At 51.3% G+C, this 25,727-nt stretch overlaps 3 protein-coding genes across 4 annotated transcripts in view; all 3 read left to right on the plus strand.

The window, feature by feature from the left end:
* The window catches only part of GATA4 (GATA binding protein 4), a 28,538-nt gene extending 23,499 nt beyond the window's left edge, over positions 1-5,039 (plus strand). For both annotated transcript variants that reach the window (XM_042032849.1, XM_042032850.1), the window contains exon 6: positions 536-5,039. In XM_042032849.1, the coding sequence (XP_041888783.1) occupies positions 536-718 (183 nt within the window). In that variant the 3' untranslated portion in view covers positions 719-5,039. The remainder of the gene's footprint in view (positions 1-535) is intronic.
* Positions 5,040-8,771: 3,732 nt separating this feature from the next.
* Positions 8,772-12,926, plus strand: NEIL2 (nei like DNA glycosylase 2). Its single transcript, XM_042032799.1, has 4 exons — positions 8,772-8,960; positions 10,177-10,508; positions 11,324-11,520; positions 11,867-12,926. Exons 1-4 carry the CDS (start codon positions 8,823-8,825, stop codon positions 12,181-12,183), a joined length of 984 nt encoding a protein of 327 aa, XP_041888733.1. The 5' UTR covers positions 8,772-8,822; the 3' UTR covers positions 12,184-12,926.
* A 1,258-nt stretch (positions 12,927-14,184) lies between these two features.
* Positions 14,185-25,494, plus strand: FDFT1 (farnesyl-diphosphate farnesyltransferase 1). The gene is made up of 8 exons (XM_042032798.1): positions 14,185-14,340; positions 15,092-15,189; positions 18,767-18,950; positions 20,875-21,003; positions 21,402-21,593; positions 22,185-22,361; positions 22,583-22,735; positions 23,848-25,494. The coding sequence occupies exons 1-8, from the start codon at positions 14,239-14,241 to the stop codon at positions 24,067-24,069; spliced, it is 1,257 nt and encodes a 418-aa protein (XP_041888732.1). The 5' UTR covers positions 14,185-14,238; the 3' UTR covers positions 24,070-25,494.
* The last annotated feature ends 233 nt before the right edge of the window (positions 25,495-25,727 follow it).

The following is a 25,727-nucleotide window of genomic DNA, read 5'->3' on the forward strand; positions in this document are numbered from 1 at the left end:
AAACCTTAATTAGGTACTTAAAGATAAGCACCTGAAGGGAGACTGCAGGAAAGATGGAGAGAAACTATTTGCAAGGGCCTGGAGTGATAGGACAAAGGGGAATGGCTTCAAACTGACAAAGAGCAGGTTTAGATTGGATATTAGGAAGAAATTCTTCCTGGTGAGGGTGGGGAGGCCCTGGCCCAGGTTGCCCAGAGAAGCTGTGGCTGCGCCTGGATCCCTGGAAGTGTCCAAGGCCAGGTTGGATGGGGCTTGGAGCAGCCTGGGGCAGTGGAAGGTGTCCCTGCCCATGGCAGGGAGTTGGAACAAGATGATCTTTAAGGTCTCTTCAAACCCAAATCATTGTGTTTCTAGAATTAGAAGGAAAAGCAGAGAGCAGGAAAGAACCTGCCCAAAGTATCCCACGTCGGCTGCAATCTCCAGCCCTGCACCAAATCCAGACACATTTTTACAACAGCACCAGCTCACACAAAAGGGATTCACACGGTCCTCTAAGGTTTGAAGCTTTTTTCACAGCATTCTCCTTTTTCCATAGGCATTCTCAGTCTCTGCCATGTCTGGACATGGATCATCCATCCACCCTGCGATCTCAGCTCTGAAGCTTTCCCCGCAGGCTTACCAGTCAGCCATGAGCCAGTCTCCCCAAACCAGCTCCAAACAGGACTCCTGGAACAGCCTGGTGCTGGCTGAGAACCACGGGGACATCATAACTGCATAACCTGGCCCTTTCCCTATGAACTCCAGGCTGATCCGCTCGAGAGATGAAGAAGATGCCACGTAATCATCAAGTCATTGTTGTCTCCCACCTCCCCTGCTCTCCTGCCTTCTCTCCCCTTGTGAGATGTTCCACCAGAGAGGTACAGAGAACTTATCTGAGGTGTAGGGGAGCTCTCATGAAATGAACAGAGAAGACTCAAATCTCAAAGTAACTCAAGGATTTGAAGCCTTTTTTCCCCACTTTAAATGAGCCTCTCTGATTGTCACCACTTACTACGAAACAGCCAGAAACACAGAGATGGACACAGTTCTTGAGTTTTATTTAACAATATCTGGCATTTAAGACTCAGACAATGGTGGAGCAGAGACACTTCTTCTGTTGCCACCCATTCTTTTCCTGAACAGAAGAAAATGCCACCGTCTTCTCATGAGCCAAATTCAGTGATCTTCCACCAAACAGAGCCAGTTCCAGCACAGTTTGCTGAACAGACTTCACTAGAGATTCTTTAGTGGCTTTAGTGGATTTGATATGATGTAGGGCAGAGAAAAAAAGAGACATCCCCCTTCCTCCTCAGCTCACACATGTAGAGCATTGTCTTCATTTTCCTAGATGGTCTGGAAAGCTCATGAATGTCCGTATTTAATAGTAACTCCTTTCCTATTTATCACTACGAAATTGTGGGACTGTGTTTCCAAAAGGTTGTTGGCTAAGCCTGGAGTAGGTCTGTCCAAAGTCAAAGAGGGATTTTGGAAGAAGGAACCTTCTGGAAGAAAGTAGATGAGACCCATGCTGGTCATCAAATCCTGGAGGAAATGGCTGGGCTCTTCACTGATGGATAGTGACAAGCCAGGCTTAGAGATAATTCAAGAGCACAGCAAGTGAAAGATGCTCTTCTAACACTGCTGTGCCATTGCTTTTCAGACAGATAATTTAATTATTTTGCCTATTTTCATGTTGGTTTGGATGCCACTGATGAAATCTGACTGTCACTTATTTTTGGCTGTACTGTGAGTGCCCACTGTCCCCCTAACAGCTGGCTTGTGACCATTTCCCACATCTAATCCTTTAGGATTTCACTTTTTGCAACAAGCAGTGGCTTCAGCCCCTACTGGAGGTGGCAGGGGCTGTTTTCTTTACCAAGCATGTGCACAGACTTGCTTGCCTGCAAGAGAAGCACAACTCCATTAAACAAGACTCATCTGTTTGCTTGCCCATAAGGCTCTCAGCTACCGGGGAATCCTGGCAAATGGAGCTGGAAGAGATGCTAAGAGCCCGCTGGGATCAGTCCTGCCTAATCCAGCCCTGACTGCTCTGTCTCTGGCTCAACAAACTCAAACTCCAGCACTGCAGACGCCACAGCTCCCCTGGGCAGTTCAAGTGCTTCACCAGATGCTTCCCATGACGTTTGCATCAACATTTCCAAGGAAGGACAGCTTTGCCTGTCCACGCAGAGAATTTCTGGGAGACCTCATCCCTCAAGATTCTTCATTCTTGTTTCTGTCTGCTCCCAAGCTCTGTGACCCTTCTTGCCTTCCCAGCTCCTCTCTTTTCCTCCCCACATCCAGAACTCGAGTACTGAACTATCAAGTGAAAAATCTCTAAGGGGGATTGTGCATCCCTCCCAAATGTGCCACCCTCTGTCTCCTACTTTTCAACATTCCCACAAGGAGTGTTTTTCCACACAAACACTAAGGCACATGGCTTGGTGAAGAGAAGAGCCATGGACAGGTTTGAGGCAAAAGAATGGCATTGTGTTGTCTTTGTCTGAACTCAGCCTTTCCCTCCTGGTGGTGTAAAAGCTTCTCTAAGGAGAAGGATTCAACTGGACTGGTCATGACTGGAGAGTCCTGGACCCTCTCCCATTCCCCGTTCTCTCCATAGCTCAGATTTGCAGGGTTTTGGAGGGGTGATAGAGCCTCCACACTCCCTAGAGAAAAACACCATGGCAATGATGCCATGGGAACGGCTGGATGGTGTCTGCACCAGTTCCCACTCTGTCTTGCAGAGCTAATGCAGTGTTTATGCAGCCTCATTAGTGCTAATTACAGGTGAAGGAAAGACATTAATGAAACATGAATAAATAAAATTCTGTGATTCTGTTCAGACCTGCTAGGCTTCAGAGAAGAGGCCAGAAATAACACTGAAAAATATGAATTTGAGGTGAAAACACAAAGGTGTTTCTCCATTGGCAGGAAGATCTTTACCCAAACTCTCCCTTCAAGTAAATCCCTTTGTAAATGGCAGTAGAGCTCTCCTGGGATCTGGCTGTGAATTCCTGGCCATAACACAGCAACCTGCACCACAAAATCCCCCTTGGCTCATGCCAACTTTTGAGATATCCACAACTACCCTGGAAAGCCCAAGAGGGAGTAGAGCCTCCTAGAGAGGAGCTAAAGTCCAGACCAACAACACCTCCCATTTCTCTTTCCATCTGGAGGCTCACAGTGGTTCTGTCCACCTTCCCTTGTTGCTGTGTTCCTCCTCCTTCCCTCAAAGCCAAATTCCCCAGTGGAATTTTTCTCCCACCCTTAAAACCCACTCAGAGATGCCAGAAAGGGCTCTGCTTGTAATGCCAGAGGGAAAAATCCCTGCAGAACATAAGTCTGCCTTATGCCCACTGGGTAGAGATTTATAGACTGGTTTTTAGCCTTCCTCGAAGCCCGAAAAACAATTCTTGAAACAGAGTGAGGAGCATTTACAAGTCCCTGCTAACAGAACAAGAAGTCTGCTTTCAAAAGGTGAAGCTTTGGGGGCCATGAGGACAGCTTTAGGGGTAGAGGACAACTCTTTAGGGGTAGAAATTAGCTCTTTTGTCCCTGCTTTTGCACCAGAAGTTTGGATACACCAGGTCCTGTGGTTCTTTTCAATCACCCAAAACTGTTGTAGAGCTGTTGTTGGCCCAGGGGAATTCGTCTTTTTCAGGCCAATGCTGACACCAAGATGGTGAGAGACTGACCTCAGATGCAGCATCACCATTTCAGGTGGGGTACAAACACACCATAATTGATGGGTCCCCTTCTTCAGAGCTTCTAATGATCAAATAACAGAATAATTCAAATCAGAAGGGATGAGATCAGATTTCCCAGGGCCCTATTCAGGCAACTTTTGAATATTCCTAAGAATGGAAATCCCATCACCTCTCTGGTTTCCTGTTCCAGTGTTTGACCACCCTCATGCTGGGATTTTTTCCAAGAATCACTGGCAAAGTAATTGCTCAGACTGGTGGATTCCCATGTAATGAGTCATTGTGGGAGGCTGAACGTGGTCTCCAAGCCCAGGAATCACTCAGAGCCAGTCTTGCAGGTAGGGGCTGGAGTGGCCAATGCAGGATGGCAAACTCCAGAAGTGACAGACAAAGGGATACTCACAGGACAAGAGGATTAAAGTGCCACCACTTGCAGGACACTCAGCTCCTTCTAGCACGAGGGGCCACTTACAAAAAAGTTCCCCCGTGATGGGGGAGGCAGTTAGAACCTGCTTTGGTAATGAATTAGATACAATTATTAGAGACCCATTAAGGCAAAGTAATTATTAGCTTCATAATTGCTTTTATTGCTGGAGAACCCAGCAAGATCCATACCAGGTCCTACACAAATACAGGACCGAGAATTAATCCTTCCCTGAGAAGGAGGGAAGGGCCCACTCCTGCAAAACACCTCAGCACGTATGAAAACGCATTTGTGGGATTTGTTCCCCTCAAGATCATCCCTAATCATGAAAATTTGGATGCTGAAGGGTTTGCAACACGAGGTTTGGTTGTGTCAGACCACACCTTGTCACTGGCTCAGTGGCCACCAAAAGGAGATGGGCATATGAGAACCAGGACAGGGAGCCAAGAAAGGTCATTTAACCACTTCTAAATGTCTTTGCTCCTTGTGGAAGTGCAATATCTTGATTCACTTCAGCTATTCTTTGTAAACTGATCAGACAAGATCCACAGATCACTTGCAATCTTAGGGGCTTGGATGGAGAGAGTGCAATCAGGAGGAGCTCAGGAATATTGCAAGGGAGCTTTAAAACCAATCAACAACTCTCAATGTAACACTGAAGCTGTGACTATGTCAAGGGTGGTGTTTTGTTTTGCCTTTTTTTTTTTTTTTCTTCTCCCCATATATAAAGTTTGAAGCTTCCCAGGTCATCTGGGAAGGTCTCATGGAAACAGACACTTATTTGTAAGGGGGAGAGGGAAACCAACCAACTGAACAAGCTGTAATTATTTAAAGATGTAAAAAAATATCTATTATGAAGTAGTATGGCTACCAATCCACGTAACTTCTACACCTTTAGAACTAATGGAAATAAAACAATGATAATAAAACCAGAAGGTTTCTGCCTGACTCTGTCTACCCTCATGGGCTTCTTGGAGAGGGCTGGGGCTAAATGATGAAATATTGAAAATATATGAAATGCACCTGGAGAAGAAATGGTGCAGTGGGTCCTGTCCCAGGGAGCTCACAAAGAAAGAATTACAGAATAATTTTAAGTCAAAAGGGACAAAATCAGGTTTCTCAGAGCCCTGTTCAGTCAAGTTTTGAATACACCCAAGGATGGAAATCCCACCACCTCTCTGGGTTCCTGTTCCAGTGTCTGCCCCCCCTCATGGTGGAAATGTTTTTACAAATCATGGAACGTTAAGGGGTTGGAAGAGACTTTAAAGCTCATCTCATTCAACACCCTGCCATGGGCAGGCACACCTTCCACTAGGCCAGGTTGCTCAAGGCCTTATCCAACCTCGCCTTTGACACTTCCAGGGATGGGGCAGCCACAGCCACCCTGGGCAACCAGTGCCAGGGCCTCCTCACCCTCAAAGTTAATAATTTATTCCCAATATCTAACCTAAATTTCCCCTCTTTCAACTTGTACCATTACTCCTTGTCCTACATAAATGTCTTATATAATAAATGATAATTAACGAGAGCTAAAATCTTTGGTAAATTAATTGCCTAGACCTGGGGATTCCCATGCAATGAGTCAGTGCAGGAGACTGAATGTCGTCACCAAGCCCCAGAGCCTACAAAGCCCCTTCCTTTATGTAGGATTTGGGATGGCCAATACAGGATGACAAACTCAGAGGTGACAGACCCAGCAGTGATGCAACTCAAAGCCAGGCTGGACAGGGCTTGAAGCAACCTGGGATAGTAGAAGGTGTCCCTGTCCATGGCAGGGAGGTGAAACTGGATGATCTCTAAGGTCCCTTCCAACCCAAACCAGTCTGTGACTATGATTTTAATACAAATGCGGAAAAGCCCCAGCACTGGTAACACCCCTAACACAGCAGAGAGGGGAAAAGCCCTTGGGAGCACTTAAAAACCGTCATGACTTAGCTTTTTGGTCTTCTCACCGAGTTTTACTTAGTTCAGCCTGAATGCTTCCAGCTGGACTCAGAGACAACACCCTCAAGCCGAAATCAGGTTGTCAGCAAGGGCTGTGCCCCTACAGAGGGGGAGGTGGCCGAGCACAGCCCTCCTTTAAGCACCCAATCACCCTCCCAGGGTGCCCTGCTTCCTTCCCAGTCCAACCCGTTCCTACAGACCAGTATAACTGGTGGGGTGAGTGAGGCCAGCACCTGGAACCCGCCCATTCCTCCCCCAGCAGCCAACTGGGGAGTTCCGCTGCTATTTGGGGGGAGGATCTTTGTCCCCTATAAAAGGAGGTGGGTGGAAGGGGTTTGGCTGTAGGAGGTCTTCTTGAGGGTGGGTAGAGGTGCTGTGGGAGGTGGTTGGGGGCAGAGGAAGGGCTGTGCAGAGCAGAAGGGAGGCAATGAAGTAGGGGGGGAAAGGCTGCCCAGCCTGCTCCCCAAATGGATGCGCAGGGTGGGCCTGGGGAGAGCAGTGAATGAGAGCTGGATGCAGGAATGTGGGGCTTGGGGGGAATGCTGAGGGTGCTTTCACTGCCCTGGGGAGGTGTGGGTGAGAATGGGGTGGGAACTCAAGGCTCTGTTTTTTACAATGGTTGCGAGTTGATGCTTGGCTGAATGTGAGAAGGTGGGGAGCTCTGCACCCCAGTGCAAGCAGAGGGTCAGGGCTGTGCCTTAAAGGCCCTGCAGGAGCCTTGCCCAGGGGTGTAAGGTCCCGGGGAGCCTTCCTGCAATCCCTGGCTGCAGGCAGAGCTGGGGTGAGCTGCATGAGCCCTGTTCTTGCTCTGTTCCCTTGTGGGTGCTGGGTTGCTGTCCAGCCACAAGGACTGGGAGTGAGCCCATACAGGGGGAGGATTTCTCCTGTAGGCCTGGCTCCCTGCTCCAGAGCTGCAGAAGGCACCAGCTCAGGTGGCCATGCTCATGGAGAGATGGATGTCATGCCCTGCAGAGGGCTGGGGATGGTTTTCCTCCTCTTCCTCCTTGGAGGGCAGAGTGTTTTGGATGAGACTGAAGTGAGTCTGGAGTAAAAAGGTGAAATGAGGAGGTACAAGGGGATCAGAGATGGCAAATACTGTTCTTTTAATGTCCTGGGAAACAGGTCAGTCCTCCTTCTTGAGGAGGAGTGTTACTTTACTGTCACACAGGCTACAGCTGGGGCAGTGTGAGCATTAACACCTCCCAGCGCTGGAAGCTCCCAATGCTTCCAGTCTCTCACAGTGAGCCTGTGGAGAACCGATGGAGCAGCAGTCAGAGCTCTGCAGGTGGTGAACTTCCCTGGGATGTGAGCTCTGTCTGTGCTGCCTGACATGAAGCCAGTGGCTGGAAATTTGAGGCAGACCCCTTGGATGACCTGTGGCCAGCTGCATCCAGGGATCCAAGCTGCTGCTGGTGCCTTTGGCAGCAGGAGTGTCTCTTTAGCTGTGTCTTTATCAACATAATATGCAAGTTTTCGGGTGCAAATGGAGCGGGCCTGTGAGTAATTATCACATGCCCTTGAAGGCAGAGGACTAAAGCTCAGTCCTTTACCCTTGGTAAATCTAGTTTTGATGACCACTTAACATCTGTACCTTGATATAAGACATTAAATTAATGTTCCCTAACATGTTTTCCTCCTGAGCCCTTCCAAAAGGGATTTGGTTTGTGCTGCAGCACAGGAAGGCCTTTACAGCCATCCTGTCATGCCTGCTGCTTCTCCTCACAGCCATGCCTAGGATGTCCCCTTGCTGTGGAAGGAGCGTGTGGCATTGGAGGCTTTGGTTTTAGTCACTCTGAGCCAGCCCAGGCAGTGGAGAAGCCAAGATGCTGGCATGAGGTGGGAATGGCTCTTCTGGTGGGGGACCCCAGGACTGCTGTTGATTTTTTTCATCAAGCTGTCTCACAGCTGTGCCAGGTGCCTCAGAGCCCTGTACTGAGTGCTGTGGAGCTTGATGCTGAGCCTCTGGTCAGTGCTGGTCTCTGGGATTAGTTTGCAGGGAGAACTGGCACTGTGGGATGAAAGCCAAACTGAGCTTTCCTTGTACACCCACAGCCAGCAGAAGTCTCAGAAGAGCTGCAAGTGATGGAGGCTTCATGCCTGAAATAACTCCTTATGTATTGGTGTGAGTTCCTGGAGGGAGCTGCAGGATGGTGCTGCTTCATCTCGTCCTCATCCGGAGCCTTCTGCTCCCAGATGCTGCTGGCAGAGTGTAGGAATGCTCCCCAACTGGTTCTGTGCCATTGCAGTCAGTGGGGCAAGCAGTGGGTAAAGCAAGGGGTGGAGATGTTCTAATTCCAGGGCTGATCTTTCCATGGGAGCAGCACTTCCCACGGTGTATCAGGGAAAAGATGGGTCACTGGCCTGTGCTGGTTATGGGTCATTAATCATAAAATCACAGAATGGAATGGGTTGAAGGGACCTTAAAGACCATCTACTTCCACCCCCCCTGATGTGGGCAGGGAAACCTTCCACTGCTTCAGGAAAAAGGACTTTGGGAGATTCCCAGGCCAAATTCCTGCTTGTGGGGTGAAAGCTGCCATGAGAGCAGGTTGTTCACGGCTCTGCTTGGATAAATTATATATATCCACTAGGATGGAAGCTCCCCTACCTCCCTGGTCCTGAAAGAAACCTATTCATCTTCATAGACTTTGCCACAGGGACATAAGAAGGAAAATTAGGAGAATGTTTTGTGTATTTCTGAGTTGCAACTTCCCTTCAAGTCTAGGGCAGAGTGTGCCAAGGACCTGCTAATCCCTCAGCAGCTGCTGGAGATGCCAGAAGGCCCATCAGTGAGGAAGTTCCAGCTGCTGACCTCCCCTTTTGTGGGGCAAGTGGTGGCCAAGGTGGGAGGAAGCAGCCGGAAGCTCAATGTGAATGACCTGAATGCCCTGAGGCTGCAGGACTCCCAGGTGAGCTGTGCTAAAGTTTAATTTACAGATCCATGACAAGTCTGGGGGAGGCCACCATTGCCCTGCACCTGGGTGACAGAAGGTGCAGAATCTGTGAATGTTTCCCTGAGGGTTTCACCTGGCTGAGTTAAGGCATCTGTGCTGTAGGTGATGCCATGATAATTTTTTGCCTTTTCTTTTACACCCCTTTTATACTTTTTTACAACTTCTGTACTCTTAGTGCTTTTTGCCTACATTCTTGGACTTGTTTGTCAAGCTAGGACATTCAACATCTTAGAGGCTTCGTAGTTAGGGATCAGTGTGCCCAGACCCCAAGGTCCTCTCCAGAACACATTCTGTAAACTGAGATAGAACCATCCAGGGGAAGGCTCCTTGGGGATGGGGGCTCATTTGAGCCTCTCACTGGGGAATTTCTGATAGATATGCTAATTAGTAAGGCCTATAAGATCTTTTGGGGGTGGGCATTGTGGTGTGCATTAAGGTGCATTCAACCTGGGCGTAGTGCACCTAAGGATCCTTAAAATAAATACCAAGGTAAAATCCCTTTTTCCCTTCTAACTGTGTTTGACTCTTGATTTTTAAGACCAGGAAAAGGAATCACAGGCACTTGTCAGAATTCACACTGGGTTGGTCCTGATGGGACTTCACTGGCCTGACACACCCCAGATGATGATTTGGACCTGAGTGGCCAAACCCTGGTGCAGCCTCACCTCCAATTAAATGTGGGGAGCAAAATGAAAAGCACAAAATGCACCCAGCACAAAGTTCGAAGGTGAATCAGAAGCAGTGATAACAAACTTCAAACCACTGAGTGTCTGTCCTGGTGGGCCTGATAGGAGCCCCTGAGAGGGATTCAGAACTGAGTGGCATCTGAACACCTTATGCTTCAGGCAGGCAAAGAAAGGAATCTGGAAGGATGACCCCAGCTCTGATGGGAATGGCTTGGATGCTGACTAATCCTGTGTTCAGGGTGGGGTGATGTGTCCTCTAATAGATGCTGTAGAAAATAGTCACTTGTATGGAAACAGCCAGAGGTTTTATCCCTGGATGTGTTCAAAGTCGGGTTGGATGAGGACTGAGCAACCTGGTCTAGTGGAAGGTATCCCTGTCCATGGCAGGGGAGTGGAATGACATCATCCTTAAGAGCCCATCCAAGCCTTTCTAGAATTCTATGATCCTTTATGGATCATCAGTACATCCCAGCTCTTTTTCTCAGGTTCATGGGAAGAACTTGTACCTGGCATTTGTGGCAGCTGAAGGTCCCTTCCGACCAACCGCAGAGGAGATGGTGCTGCAAAGAGAGGCTGCTTGTGGGGCACACTGTCCTGCCCAGGGAGGCCAAGGACAGATTGGTGCTCCACATGCCCATTCCCAGGATGAGGAGCTGCAGGACCCCCAGCACTCAAGATCTGAAGCCCCAGATGGAGCAGAGGGTCCGGGCAATTGGCTGCGCATCCACTTTGGCATGTTCGGCAGCGTCCGGGCAAATGAGTTCTCAAGGGCAAACAGAGCCAATAAAAGGGGGGACTGGAAGGACCCTGTGCCCAGGTATTTCATGGAATCTTCTCTCTCCCTGCCTTTTCTCTTTTCTCCCAAACTAAATTTGTGTGGGGATGCTCTTAGCCTTGATTTTCTCGGATATATGCTAAAGCACAAGAGATGGCATGAGTGGACTTGGGGTGTGTTCAACCAGAGAATCCCCAGTGAAATCAATTGTAGGATGTGTTGCCTGCTGGCCTGGGGATCACAGTACCAGTTCTGCTAAGATTTTATCTTAAAGAGTGAAGTTTTAGGATGCCAGTCTGCATCATGCCCTGAAAGTGTCAGTTTCTCCCAGTTATGTGTTTTTTAAAAAGCCCTGGATAAATAGCAAACATCTCAGCTGGAACCACAGGCTGGAGTGATGCTGTTGAAGGTAGCAGTGAATTGAAAACATGGTTATGGTTTGTGTCCTGTATCCCACTGGAATTGTACAGAGCAAGGGGGAACAGCTTCCCCAGAGAAGCTGTGGCTGCCCCATCCCTGGAAGTTTCCAAGGCCAGGTTGGACAGGGGTTGGAGCAACCTGGGGTAGGGGAGGGATCCCTGCCTACGGCAGAGGGGTGGCCCAAGATGATTTTTGGGTTCTCTTCCAACCCAAACCAGTCTATGATTCTATGATTTTTTGAAGGATGATTTGATTTCTATACAAGTATTTTTAGACACAGTTTTGTGTGCTACTTTTAACATCCATTTCCCTGATTTGTCATGTCTGAAATCATGAAAGAGGCCACCTTGCCTTGAGACCATGGCCAGCTGCAGAGTACAGCAAGTAGGTCAGAGATGTTTCTGATGAGAGACTCCCAACTTCCTGGCTTCTCCCAGGCTGGTTCTGCACTTTGAGAGTGGAGGCTTCCTTGTTTTCTACAACTGCCGGATGCTCTGGTGCTCCTCTCCGAGGGCTGATCCTGCTTCTGACATCCTGTCTGTGGAATTCCACCGTGGCCGGGCACTCTGTGCCCTCCGTGCACCTGATCCCATCTGCTACACCCTCCTAGACCAAAGACATTTTTCAGGGCTGGGTGAGTTCCAGGGAATAGTGGCAGAAGGAGAAATGGAGGAGTGTGGGTGGGATGTCTACAGATGCAGAAGTGCATGTCTGGGCAGTTTTTTCTTTAGTCTAACAGCTTCTGGTTGGTCCAGCTGAGGGCATGTGGTCATCTTCAAGGTCTGTAACAAGGGTAGAGGGAAGAAACCTCTTCCAGCCCAATCCCAGATCTAAGTCTACTCTTTGGATGCCACCTCTGATACAGGGAATGGCATTGCTGGCTGCAATCCTTGAGGCAGAAATCACAGGTTGGAGCCAGCAGCCTGTGTTACCTTTATTAGAAATATCCTTATTGTCCCTATATTTCTGACCCTTTCCAGGGAACATCATTAAGAACGAGATCTTGTACCTGGCCAGGATCCACCCATTAACACCAGGCTCCCTCTTGGCTCCCTCAGATCTGGAGCATCTGCTGGACTGCACCATTCAGTTCAGCTCTGAGTGGCTGCAAAACAAACTGCGTGGCCAGGGGCTGCACCCCAGGGTGTACCAGAAGGAGCAGTGTCCCCTGGGGCATCCCTTGATGAAGGGGACTTTTGGACCCTTGGGTGGCTTCAAGAGACTTACATGGTGGTGCCCTCAGTGCCAGCCTGCAGTGCTGCCAGGGGATGGGGACCCTTCCCCAGTCACTGAGTGACCTGTCCTGGAGGGTGCTAGGTGGTACTTCAGCCATGCTCTTCATTGTCCTAAAAGGTCTCAGTGGTTTTTTTGAGGCTGTTGAGTTTGGTCCTTAGGGACCTGCAGAGTTAAGTGCTCAGTGGGGGTCCCAGGTCCCCTGAGTGGCTGTAGAAAGGAAAAAGTGGCTGTCCATGTTTTTTTTTTTTTTTTGTCACAGTGGCAGAACAGTGTAAAGAGTTTGACCAGTTCTGAGGTGTTTTGGTTGCTCTGTTCAGGTGGCAGTGGATGGGAAGTATAAAGGGTTGAGCAGGGCACTGCTGTGGTCTGAAGTGACCCTGTCTTTTGACCCTGGAGGACTTAGCAAAACAGAGGATACCCCTCTGCCTCAACAGCTTGATTAATTGGGAATTAAATAATCCTGCCTCTGTCTGGAGCTGGATACCTGTGGGATGGGTGTGGTTAAACATGAGGGGCTGTTCCCTGTGTCAGATCTGACAGGAACAGCTCCCTCCTTCCACATCAATGTACACAAAATATACGTCAGCAGTGCTTGGTGGAACTCATCTCTGCCACTAATAGGTTTCAGCTTTGTGGCAAGCTGCCAATTCCAGATCTCGCTGTAGAAGTAATTAAAAAAAATTAGAAATACACTGTGTGATGGGGATTGCATAAAACTCAGGATCTCCAAGGAAACCTGAAAGCAGAAAGGTTTGGAAATAGACCTGTGTCTCTAAACACTAGGCAGGAACTGCTGCTGTCCTCTCCCCCTGGATTTGAGTTTATTTTAATAATAACCTGTTGAGCAAAAAAATAAAAGCTGGAATTAGAACTGGTGCTGTTCATTGCAAGTGTGTCCTTTCTGGCAGTTTCTTGGTTAAAAGCTGAGGTGTACAGGGAAATTCCAGCTGCATGGAGTTGGTTAACAGCTACCTCTGTGGTGCTGCCTGTAGAGGATGGTACCAGCAGCTTTCCTCAGTGGTGTAAAGGTTCTTATTAATGGGAATTGCATTTAAAGATGGATTGCAAATCAGCTGGGAATGCCGGAGGTAAACACCTCCATTGTAGGCAGCTGCTTCCCAGGCAAGACTTGCACAGCCTCTCCCCTGTGAACTGCAACACCCTAGAGTGGTTGCAGGTTATGGGATTGATGAATAAACCAATTAATGGGGTTATGGGGCCAAAGAAGGTGGTTAATGTCCCTTCTGCAGGGTGTCAGCAAAGTACCCTTTCAATGCCCTTCCAAAACAAAAGAATTGTAGAATATCCTGAGTTGGAAGGAACCCACAATGATGATCAAAGTCCAACTTCTGGAAGAAAACCACCCACAAAAAAAAAAAAAAACCCAAAAGCCAAATCTTGCACTTTGAAAGATGAGGATGGAGCTGGGTAGGTGTTGGGTTCTCGGCACAGGAAGGATGTGAACTGTTGAAGCAAGTCCCGAGGCGGCCACGGAGATGCTCTAAGAGCTCGAGGACCTCTGCTCTGGAGTCAGGCTCCGAGCTGAGTGTCCACCTGGGAGAAGAGAAGGAGCCAGGAAGACCTTAGAGTCTCTTCCAGTACCTTAAGGGGCTCCAGGAGAGCTGGAAAGGGACTTTGGGCAAGGGGGGGAGTGGGACAGATGGGATAGTGGGAAGGAATTGTTCTCTGAGAGGGTGGTGAGGGGCTGGGAGGCCCCTGCTCTAATAGGAGGTGTCCCTGCCCGTGGCAGGGGCTTGGAACTGGAAAGTCTTCAGGCTCCCTTCCGTCCCGGGCCCTCCCCTCGCCCCAGGGCGGTGCCGCTCCCCTCACGCTCACCCGCGGGGGTCCGAGCTGCCGGCTCCTTCCCGTTCCGCCCGTGCTAACGCGCGCCTCCGCCAATCAGCGCCCGCGGCCGGCCGTCACACCAGCCCCGCCGCCTTCCTATTGGCTGGCGCTGCCCTGGTACGAGCGCGCCTCCGCCAATCGGCGCCGCGCCCGCCCCACCGAACGATGCACCGGGCGCTGTGATTGGCTGCGGGGCGGGGCTGGCGCGGCCCCGCCCTTTCTGGTTAAGCGGTGGCCGGGTTGGGGGCGGCGGGAGCGCGCGGCGGCACCCATGGAGCTGCTGCGGAAATGGCTGGGCCACCCCGAGGACATCTACAACCTGCTGCGCTTCAAGATGGGCGGCTACCGCGCCGTCATGCCGCGGATGGACACGGTGAGCGGCGAGGGATGCGCGGGCGGCGGGGTGCGCTTCGCTGTCACCCGTGCGAGGTGCCGCCGGTGGGGAGACTGTCATGTCCGGGTGTGGATACGGCGTTGCCATGGGTGACCGTCCCATGTCCAGCGTGTATAGGACCAGCCCGGCTTTGTGCCCCTTGTGTGTGGCCTCGGTGCTTCCCGGCGTTGTACCGGCTCCGGGCATCCTCTTGCATTGCTCGTAGCCTGCGTGCATCCCACCGGCTCTGCGCGTCCTGTGCATCGCTGCATCCCACGGGCTTTAGGTGCCCCGTGCTCGGTGCTGGTACCCTGCGAACATGTCGCCGGCTCCGAGCATCCCTTGCACTTCTCGGTGCCGGTACCCTGCGCGCATCCCCCGGGGCTCCGCACATCGCACGGCCCCGGCGCTGTCCCTACACGGCCCCGTCTCCGGCCACGGCGCGGCCGCGGAGCCGAGACGGGGCGGGTTAAGGGGCGGGCTAAGGGGCGGGTTTCGGGCTGGGGGCGGGGCAGCCGCAGCCCCCCGCCGCCGCCGCGCCCCCATGGCGGCCGGCTCCCGGGCCGTGTCCGTGCTGCGGCGGACACTGACCCTGTCCCCGCCGCGGAACCCCCCGCGGGCAGCGGGCCGGCGGCGGGGCCAGCAGCAGCAGCAGCAGCAACAGCATTGCGGAGCCCCCGCGGCGCCCCCGGCCCCGCCGCCCGCCGCTCCCCGCCTCCAACCCGCGCCCTGCGCCCCGCTCTGCCCGCAGGACTCGCTGGGATGCGGCCTCCGAACCTGCTACCGGTACCTCAACCAGACCAGCCGCAGCTTCGCCGCTGTCATCCAGGCTCTGGACGGAGAGCTGCGGTGAGCGGGGAGACCCTCTGGAACTGGGTGTCCCTGGGAGGTGGCAGATGGGACGCCACGCCAACACTGGGGGTCCTCGGGAGGGCGTGGGTGCAGCTTCCCCCCTGACACCGGGAATCCCCCGGAGGTGGTGGTGGTAATTCTCCTCCCTGGGAGTTGGTGGGTATAATGCCAGTCCAGCACTGGGGAGCAATGGGTGCAGTGGCCCCCCAGTATCAGGTCTCCCTAGGAGTTGGTGGGTGTGATGCCCCCAATAGCAGAGCTGGCAGGAGGTGGCCCATGCAGTGCCCCCAAACACCATTTTTCTCTAGGGGAGCTGCTGGGACATGCACCCTCTCCTATCAGGAGCTGGCTGGGCTCACTCAGCTCAGCCCCACCCCGTGCAGCAGGACGTGGGATTTTTCACGTCCCAGCTGGCTGTACCACATCCCCTCTCTGCACCACATCCCCCCCTCTAAACTGGGTGTCTGGGCTGAGCCTCCTGGGCAGCAGACTGTTAAACACAGTGCCTGGCTCTGTGCCCTGTGTGACACCCTGGGAATGTGTCCTGGCAGTGCCAAGGCTGGAGCTGGACAAAAGGCTGGAGGGAGGAGGTGAGGAAAAACCTGGGGCTGACTGAGGGTCTGGGCCTTGCCTGGGAGGTTCTTTTGGAAGCAGCTGCCTCAAAACCTGCACAGTTGTCACCGGGAGTTTGTTGCACACTCATTTTTTGCTGTGCAAATTTTGCTGCCCCATGCAGGAAAGCTTCAGGTGGGAATAGTAACAGAAGAAGTAAAGCTCAGCTGGCCCGTGGGCCTCGTGCCATATGACTACTCTCCATGTAATTCCTTATATTCGTTTGGTAATTGCTGATTTCAGTTTGTAAATCTCCAGTGAATCCCAAGATGGGTTGATGATCAAATTTAGTGGTTCTGGAAGTTGTTCCGGACGCAGTTGCAGGCACCACCCCAAAAATACTGGGTGATCGGTGGGGTTTCTGAGCCCTGGTTTGGCATTTTGGATGGTGCCCCATAGCTGTGTCCTGTGTTTATGAAACGCTGTTTGCAGCCTGGTTGACAGGAAAGGCAGAGAAATTCAGCGGTTTGGCTGGAATTGCGTGGAAAAGTACAACTGGGGCCAAGAATTAAGCTTTTAATTTTCCATGCTTTTTCTGTGCAGGAATTAAGAAAAAAAAATTAAGAAAACACTGTGAAACCTGGTAGCAATGTGCCTGCCCTGTGCTTGCCTCAAGCTTCCTGCAGTTTTCTCTGTCTGTCTTTTTTTGTCCTTTAATCCTTGCCGTGCAGCCCGCTGGGATCAGCATCACCCTTCAGGGCACAGAAACTTCTGCCTGGCATCCTAAAAATGCTCTTGCCGGATCTTTGCAACCCACGGTTGGGCAGGGATGGTGGCTGGATTACAGCTGGCTCAGTAGTGGATAGGGAGAGACTCATTTTCAAAGCTCTGCTGGAGAATTTAGGGACAAACAAAGGAAGTACAAAACAGAAAGGCTATAGCAATAGGTGGAGCAGCAGCCTTATGGAAGGAATTAATTTTGGTGGATCAGAACAGTGCTTGCATTGATGTTGACCCCATCATGGAGTTCAGCTGAGCCCCTGTGGTTACAGACAGGCATCCCAGAAGGGCTGCTGGAAAATGGGGAACTTCTGGAGGAGTGCTTGGAGCAGTGCTTCCCTGGCCAGACGGGGTGCTGGTAGTTGAGATGAAATGTCTGGTTCCTCCTTTCTTGCTTTTTTTGGCCCCTTAGACCACCTGTTTTGCTGGCCAGAGCCCTATCCAGCTCGTTGCTCCATGATTAGGGTGTTTTCTTGGCAGGTGGGAGGCTCAAAACTGCAGTTTCATCCACGGCTCAGCCAACAGCATCATAACTGCTGCTGGTGAAAAAAAGTTATGATCTAAGCTCATAGCTCCTCTCCTGGTGATGGAGAGGAGAAGAGGGATGCTCCTGCCTTTCTCTGCTGCCAGTTCCATGGTCCTGCCTGTCCTTGGGACCCTTCAGGATCCACTCCTGAAGGTTCAACAGAGGCTGCAGGTGCTCACAAGAAGAAAGGAGACCTCCTTACCTGGGCAGGATGGGGCAGGAGCTTGAGCTCTGGAAGATCCACACTTGTTCTTGGGAAGTGCGTGCTTGCATTTGTGCCCTGTGCAGCCTGACCTTGAGTGTTTCCAGGGATGGGACATCTACCACCTCTCTGGACAATCTGTGCCAGTGCCTCCCCACCCTCACAGCAAAGAATTCCTTCATTTAATTTGCCAAAATTGCCACGGATCTAAATTCAGTATGTGATGGAAGTTAGGGAGGCAGGTGAGGTCTGGATGCAGAATTGGGGTGCTAAGTGCTTTAACTGTGTTGGGCTCTGGAATTACTGCTGGCTCTTCCCTGGGCATGGTGCCCCTGTGAGAGGTGCCTCTGGGATGGCATTTCAGGTTCTGCCCTGCCTTTCTTGGTGGCTCCTGGAAGCGGGTTGGAGCCTTGGGCACTTGCATCCTGTTGGATGAACGTTTGCAGCCCAGCTGGAATGGAAAAATGGAAAAACTCAGTCATGCAAAGGAACAGGAGCATGAGAGAGCTGCCTGCTCATGTGGTTTGACAGAGGTGTTAAATACCCTTTTAATCGAGGAAAAAGAGCCAAATTTAACAGTATTGGCTCTGAGAGCAAGTCAGTTTTCCCTGGATGCTTAATCACTGCTTGCACGTGTTCATTCCAGGAGGACAGCACTGTCACCTGGTAATTAGCATTTAGCAGACTACTTTCCATTTGTTAAACAATTAATAAATGCCTTGTCTCCTTGATGTATATCCCTGTGCTTATGGAGGTCTGGGGATTATTTTATATAAATCCTGGAGTTGCAAACAGCATTTCTTGCCATCTGGATTTGTTTGTTTTGGTTTTGGTTTTGGGGTTTTTTTTTTTGCTTCAGCTGCAGAAATGTCAAAGCAGAGATGGGGAAGGAAGCAGGGATAGGGAAGGCGGGGGTGGTGGGAGCAGGAGGGGAGGTGGCTCTGCAGCAGCTTCCTGCCAGGGTTCTGGGACCCATGGGCTGCCTCCAGTGTCCTGTTCATGGAGATAGAAAATACAGGGTGGTTTTGGCTCTTCCTGCCAGTCCTAATGTTCCTGTTGCACAGTGTGACCCCTTTGTTCCCCCCCAACAGGATAAAAGGTGTGCAGAGAGGGGGAAGTGATGGGAAAACCACACCTGGTTTTGTCCCTCTTCCCTACCTTATATTTGCTTTTCCAATAAGCCGACCTCAGGCTCTGTCCTCTGGGTCCAGCTGAGCGCTGGCCTTGCTTGCAGGGTTAGGGCTTCCCTGCTCAGGTTGGTCACAGGCCTAGACCTTTCCCTGATACACATCTTAGAAGGCCCAAAGTCATGCTGTAATTCTCCTCATGAAGGAAAATCCTGCATTTCCTCACCTGGCTGGTATCTTCCAAAGGCACCAAGGAGCTGGCAGTGCTGGTGTGTGTCATGTTGAGCTCCAAGTGTCTCTATTAAAGGTTCTCTGGTTAATCCCAGCTGTTTGTCCTCCCTCACAGGCACTCCCAAGTAAGGATTACTGTTTTTTCTCTCCTCCCAGACATGCAGTCTGTATATTCTACCTGGTTCTCCGTGCCCTGGACACTGTAGAGGATGACATGAGCATCCCCTTGGATGTCAAGGTCCCAATGCTGCACGAGTTCCACTCCTATCTCTACCAGCCAGACTGGAAGTACATGGAGAGCAAGGAGAAGGACCGGCAGGTGCTGGAAGACTTCCCAACGGTAAGGCAGCCTCCTCCTTGCTCCTCGTGGCACCTTTGGGTGCCTGGTTGTTTCCATGTGGTGCCTGCAGAGCTTGTTCAGTCCCACAGCTCTTCCCAAGGGCTCCATCACCTCCCTGTGGGGCTGGGTGCCGAGCTGGGGTGAGAAACCCAAACACTCTGCAGCTCTGTGAGCCAGAGGGGATCTGGCTGTGGAAAAGTGCAAGCTCTGATCCAGCTTTTTGCCTCCTCTGCTGGAAGAGTGGATGACCATTGTCTTGTGGAGAGAGATTTGGGGTTGTTGCCCAACACTGTGCATTGCCTGTGTCCCTAGTGGGAGGTGTCCCTGCCCACGGCAGTGGGTGGAATGAGATGAGCTTTAAGGTCCCTTCCCACCCAAACCATTTGATAATTCCATGGTATAAGACAAAAAGCACCCTCACTGTTATTGGTAACAATATTGCATTGATTTTTTTATTATTGAGTTGATTCTTTAGGGTTTTTTTCTTTGTTCTGTTTAAGAAAAAATATAATAGTTCTAGTGAGGAGCATCTCATTTTCTGAGGAAGCTTTGTTCAAGTTTTTACCATTTTTAATTTACCCTATTCAGGCTTTCCCTAGCAGTGGGAATGGGGTAATTGTTTGGAGAACTGAGGTGTGTTGTGAGTTTTGTTGCTCAGCCCTGGGATGGTCATGGCTGTGTCCTGTCTGGAGGGTGGAGTGTTATAGGGGATGTCTGTGTTGGGATTCTGGATGTGTAGGGATACAGTAGCGATGTCAGTGGCTTGGCTTTAGAGGAGCTTTTGAGAAGGTGTTTGTGGCATTTTGCTGTTCTCTCTTGGTGTATATGTTACTTATTTGAGGCAATCCGTGCTCAGGTGTGATTTTAATTATCACAGAATTGTAGAACCATGGAATAGTTGGGTTGGAAGGGATCTTAAAGCTCATCCAGTTCCATCCCCTGCCAGGGGCAGGGACACCTTGCACTAGACCAGGTTGCTCTAAGCTGTGTCCAACCTGGCCTTGAGATTTTTGGGGGGCATTCACAACTTCTCTTGGCATCCTCTGCCAGTGCCTCACCCTGCTCAGATTGAAAACCTTCTAATAATATTTGCTAGAGGTGCATTTGCAGGCTGTGCTTCTCTCTGCCGGGGACTGAAGCCACAGAGACAGAAGCAGAGTGGATACTTTCATTTTACTGACAAACCCTTATTGCACACAAACCCTGGGCTGGCTGCAGTCACCCACTGATGGAGGAAACAGCTTAGCACAATAAAACGTGATGCTCCACAGGTTTGGGAAAGTGAGGATGCATTTTTAATATTTTTTTTTTTAGTGTGAGAGCGATGGAGACACTGCAGGTGTCCCTGCCCCATGGCGGGGAGGTTGAAATTAGAAGTTCTTCAAGGTCCCTTCCAACCAACCCATTCTGTGATTCCATGATCACGTTACTGGACATGCAGCAGAAGGATTTCACACTTCCCTCACTGCTTGGTGCCTTGCCAGTTGTGCAAAATGTGCCCTGTGAAGCCAGAGCTGGAGAGGGCTCCGGAGAACAGAACACCAGAAACCTCCCATGGGTCTTTTCCCGTGGCTGGTGCGATGGAATGCTCTCAAGTTACAGAGGAAAACAACTCTGTGTACCAAGTGCAGTCAGTTTTGTCCTGCAGCTCCCAGATGACACCAGTCCAAGGCCACAGAGCCTTCCCAAAGACTTTGCTGTCTCTGATCTCCTGCCAGAGACCGTCCCGTTTAGACTGGGAATGGGCTGAGCCTGAGCTCCAAGGACCTTGGAACAGCTCAGGTTGGGGGAGTTGTCCCAGATCTCCAGCCAGGGCAATATTAGAGCCTGGTAAATAGTATTTCTCTGATTTCTTGATAAATGTTGAGCTCTGTTGTTTTTTTTTTTCCCTGAACATTCTCTTTCTGTTTTTACCATGCTCCAGATCTCCATGGAGTTCAGGAACCTGTCCAAGGTCTACCAGGATGTGATTTCGGATATTTGCCACAAGATGGGCGTTGGGATGGCAGAGTTCTTGGAGAAGAAGGTGGATTCTCAGCATGAGTGGGATAAGGTGAGTCAGCCCAGACAGAGGAATGGACTGAGCATGAGTAGGATCATGGAGTTAAGGTTGGAAAAGCCCTCTGAGATCATCCAGTCCAACCATTCCCCCAGCACTGCCAAGGCCACCACAGAACCATGTCCCCAAGTGCCACATCCACAAGTTTTTTGAACACTTCCAGGTAGGGTCCACCTTGTCACTATGGAAGGAGGAGACAGAGCATCCCTGTTGGGAAAAGCTGTTTGTTTTCATGGGAAGGCTGAGACATCGGAGGGCCATGAGAACCTGCATAAGATGAACTGTCAGTTGCTTTTTGTAAAACTCCCTGTGGCAAACAGGCAGCTCTTTGTAACTGCTCCTCTTACCTTGTTTTTTCCCCACCCTTTCCCAACTTGGCACCTCCTTGGCAGTATTGTCACTACGTTGCTGGGCTGGTGGGGATTGGCCTTTCCCGTCTCTTCTCTGCGTCAGAGCTGGAAGATTCCATCGTGGGGCAGGACACGCATCTGGCAAACTCCATGGGCCTCTTCCTACAGAAAACCAACATCATCCGTGACTATCTGGAGGACCAGATGGAGGGAAGGGAGTTCTGGCCCAGAGAGGTGAGGGAAAACCTCATCAAATCTCTACTTTTGGCTGTGTATCTTGGTTCTTCTGATGACAGATGGCTGACATCTGTCTACAGCTCTCTGGGTACAGATGTGGGGACAAGGTGCTGTCACCCCATACTGCCAAGAACTACTTAGGCAGCTTTTTCTCCTCTCTGCTAGGTTTTCTCTAGGAATGAGGGAGGATAAGACTGGCTGAGATCCCAGGAGGGTACTTGTTCTGCTTCCAAAAGCAGGATCAGCTCTGCCTGTGCCTGACATGATGTCCAAGATTTTTTCTCCCCCTTTTCCATGTGGCTCAGCTGCCTCTCAGGGCATTTCTTGATGTGTGACTCACCTTTTTCTTGCCCTACCTAGGAAAGATGTGGAGATGAGTTGCACCCTCCTCCTTTACAAGCTCTTTGTGTACACCAAGGCCACTGTCACATCTCCACAGCCTGCCCTTCCTGCTTTTCCTTATCCCAGTGATGCTCCAAGGCTGTTGTGTGGGGGTTTTTGGTGCTTCTTGTTGCTCTCCCAGACGTGGTGTCTCTCTGATGACATCAATGCACCCTCCAACTCCTGAGCCCTTATCTTGGTGTTCAGGTTTGGAGCAGATACGCCAAGAAGCTCTCGGACCTTGCCAAGCCAGAGAACATCGATGTGGCCGTGCAGTGCCTCAATGAACTCATCACCAACGCCCTCCACCACGTCCCCGACATCCTCACCTACCTGTCCCGCCTCAGAAACCAAAGTGTCTTCAACTTCTGCGCTATCCCCCAGGTGAGTTGAGCTTCCAAGTGGTCCCTCACCCTCTGCAGCCCAGCTGGTGAGGAGTTGGAGTTGGAGGAGGTTCTGTATCGTTGGTTTTTTTTATTTCTTGGTTCCTGTCATTTCTGCTGTTGTTGAGATTGTGGCTCCAGTCCATGGATGTCACTATGGACAAGGTGACCCCTCGGCAAGTTCCTTGCAGTGCAGTAAAGGCTCTTCCTGTCTCTCCTCAGGTGATGGCCATTGCCACGCTGGCTGCCTGCTACAACAACCAGCAGGTATTCAGGGGGGTGGTGAAGATCCGCAAGGGACAGGCTGTCACCCTCATGATGGATGCCACCAACATAAAAGCTGTCAAAGCCATCATGTACCAGTACGTGGAAGAGGTAGGCTCAGCAGTTGGCTTTGAGTCATTTCTGGCTGTTCCTGTCCCCGTTCTTGGGGTGGAATTGGGAATACATGGGAATCTGTTCATTTCTTCCTTGGCTCAGTGGTGGTGGGGAGTGGTGACCCTGATGTAGTTTTGGCCTGGACCAGACTGTGCTTGATGTGTTCCCTTTAACGTACCCTTGGTCTGTGCCTGGACCAGCAGTAGTGTGTCCAGCAGGCCCAGGGCAGTGCCTGTCCCCCTGACCCAACCCTGTGGTCAGTTCTGGGCCACTCACAAAAAGAAAGACATTGAGGGGCTGGAGCATGTCCAGAGAAGGGAACGGAGCTGGGGAAAGGGCTGGAGCAGCAGGAGAGGCTGAGGGAGCTGGGAAAGGGGCTCAGCCTGGAGAAAAGGAGGCTCAGGGGGGACCTTATGATTCCTGACTTCAAAGTCCTGTGGAGGTTAAAAGTTCACGTGGAGAACCAACCAGTGGGTGATTTAATGGGAAAAAACCACCCCACTCCCCAAACTCCCCAACTCCATTGAGGGCTGTTAAATAAAAAGACTTTGCTTCTGCAGCAGGGAAACCCCAAACCATGGGTTATTAGAGCTGCCCTTGTGAACTGGCCGATCCCATGGCAAGGGACAGTGACACTGCAGAGCTTTAGCCCAGGAGAGGGTCTTTGCTTGTGCCCACCGTGCTCAGACTCCTGCAGACGAGTATCTCAAAGGCCATGAGAAGAAAACCCCAAATAGCACAGAATTAGGTGATGATGTGGCTATTTCCAGGCAGGAATGTCCCCACTGGTTTGAGGTGAGCTATACAGTGAGTGAGAGTTGCAGGGTGACAACCACTGGTCCCAGTAACGCCACCAGGGGTTGGGAGATCGTGTCCAGGCCCATGTGGTGGTCCGTGTCCCATCACGGGGTGCCCTCAAGAGGCAGCTTGGCTTAGTGCACTTCCCAAGGGAGATGGGCCTGGACCCATCCAGGTGTCCCTTACTTCATGGCATTCCACCACCGAGGTCACTGTTGAGGGTGACAAGCAGCCTGTAAAACTTCAACCTGGTCCCATTTGCCTCCTAAACTCCCTATGGGAGCCATAACTCCTCTTCCCTTCTCCCCTAGATCTACCAGAAGATCCCGAGCACGGACCCCTCGTCCAACAAGACGCAGCAGGTCATCGCCTCCATCCGCGCCGCGAGCCTGCCCGGCAGCCCCGTGGCCTCCCGCCACCACTACTCCCCCATCTACCTGTCCTGTGCCATGCTCCTGGCGGCCCTGAGCTGGCAGTACCTCAGCACCCTCTCCAAGGCCGCCGAGGAGTACGTGCAGGCAGGGGACAACTGAAGGGCAGCAGCCAGGTGGGGGCACAAGTGGTGGCAGATGGGCAGCGGGGGCAGGAGGCTCCTCGTCCCCTGCTGTGGGGGTGGCCCAGCACCTGGCACTGGGATGGTGACAAGGATGGGACACCGGGGAGCTGCAGCCCTGGGGTGACAGTGTGGCACTGCTGGACTCCATCCTCACCGCCCTTGCTTGACTGCTTGGATGGCTGCAAATGCTGATTGGAGTCTCAGTGTTTGGGGTTGAGTATTTCTTTTTCCCCTTTTTTTCCTGTTCACCTGAATATTTTTGGTTTGGGTTTGTTTTTTTTTTTTTTTTCCCATTAGGATGGTTTGAAATCGAAACTCCAGTTGTTTCTTTTCTTCCATGAGATTTGAGGCATCTTTCCAGCTCAGAGCTGAACAAAACCCTGAGGGTTGTGCCTGCCTTTCTTAGGCAGCCTCTTCTCCCTCACCTCTGGTGCCTGCTCTGTGCTGGAAGGACGCTGCTTCAGCCGGGAGAGGAACATGCTTCCTCATCCATGGAGAAACCTCTGGCTGCCTTCTGGCCCTTGGTGACTGACATCCTGCAGCCTGGAAACAAGCAGAGGCCGTAGTCACATTTCTGTTGTGCTGAAGGATGCTGAAATGAGCCCTTTTAATGTTAAATATATGGGAGGTGAGGTGCTCTGTCCACCTGAATGTGGCCCCAGCTGGAAGGCAGCTGTGCAGCTCCCTGCCCTGGGACAGATGGCCCCTGCAGTGACACAGCTCTGGTTTTGGCAGTGGGGAGGTGGTTAAGATGAGAAGGGAGCTGCCAGCACAGCCCTGAGCTCGTAACCCCAGGCCTGACTCCACTGTAGGCGCTGGGCTCTGCACGAACTCAGCCCTAGGGGATGTGTGGTTGTGGCAGAGCAAGGCAGGGGAGTGAGAGTTTGCACCTTGCTTGTCCCTTATGGGATGCTTTTTTGGGGGGGCAGGAGTGATCCCTGCCCTGAACTGGGAAGGCTGGAGCCACCAAGGGAGTGACCAGGGCGGGTTTCCCTGGCCCACTTGGCTCTGGTGTTGGGTCAGACTGACGTGTGAGCTGGGAGAGGCTCCCAGTGCTGTCTTCAAACACACCAGGCTGGACTTAGAAGAGGAAACAGCACTCTGAAGGCAAGTCCTGTTCTCCTGGGGTGGATTGTTGTTTTCAAGGTCCCTACCCACCCCCCTCAAATGCTGCGTGAAGGGAGTGAGAGCCCATGGCCTGGTCCAGGACAGAGCTACCAGGGGCAGGGTGGTGGCCTTTGTGAGGCCAAGCCCCTGTGGCCAGGCTGTTCCTCAGAAGGAGAACCCCTACTCCACAGTTCCTGGTGTAGATAGTTTTAAGCTGTTGTTCTACAGAAACTCGCAGTAGCTCTCTTTGTGCAGCTTCCCGTCTTGTTGAAATTAAAAATTTTCTTTGGGAAAAGAAAAAAAAAGTGTTGGATCATCGTTTTTTGGGTTTTTTTTTCAGCTGTCATTTCTTTTATACCAGTGATTCCCCCACAAGTTACAAGCCCTCAGCTCATGAAATTCCAGTGCTCCCTTGGTGCCAGCTCTGGGTATCAAAGTACAGCCCCGTGTGCCAAACCTGGAGGAAGAATTTTAACCAGGGGGACAGCTGAGGGTCCATAAATTTAGCTTGAAAGGAGTGGTGGCACA

This window comes from Corvus kubaryi, unplaced genomic scaffold (genome assembly GCF_017639235.1).
Source record: "Corvus kubaryi isolate FWS band 111438036 unplaced genomic scaffold, C.kubaryi_AGA036_p1.0 37354, whole genome shotgun sequence".
NCBI lineage: Eukaryota > Metazoa > Chordata > Aves > Passeriformes > Corvidae > Corvus > Corvus kubaryi.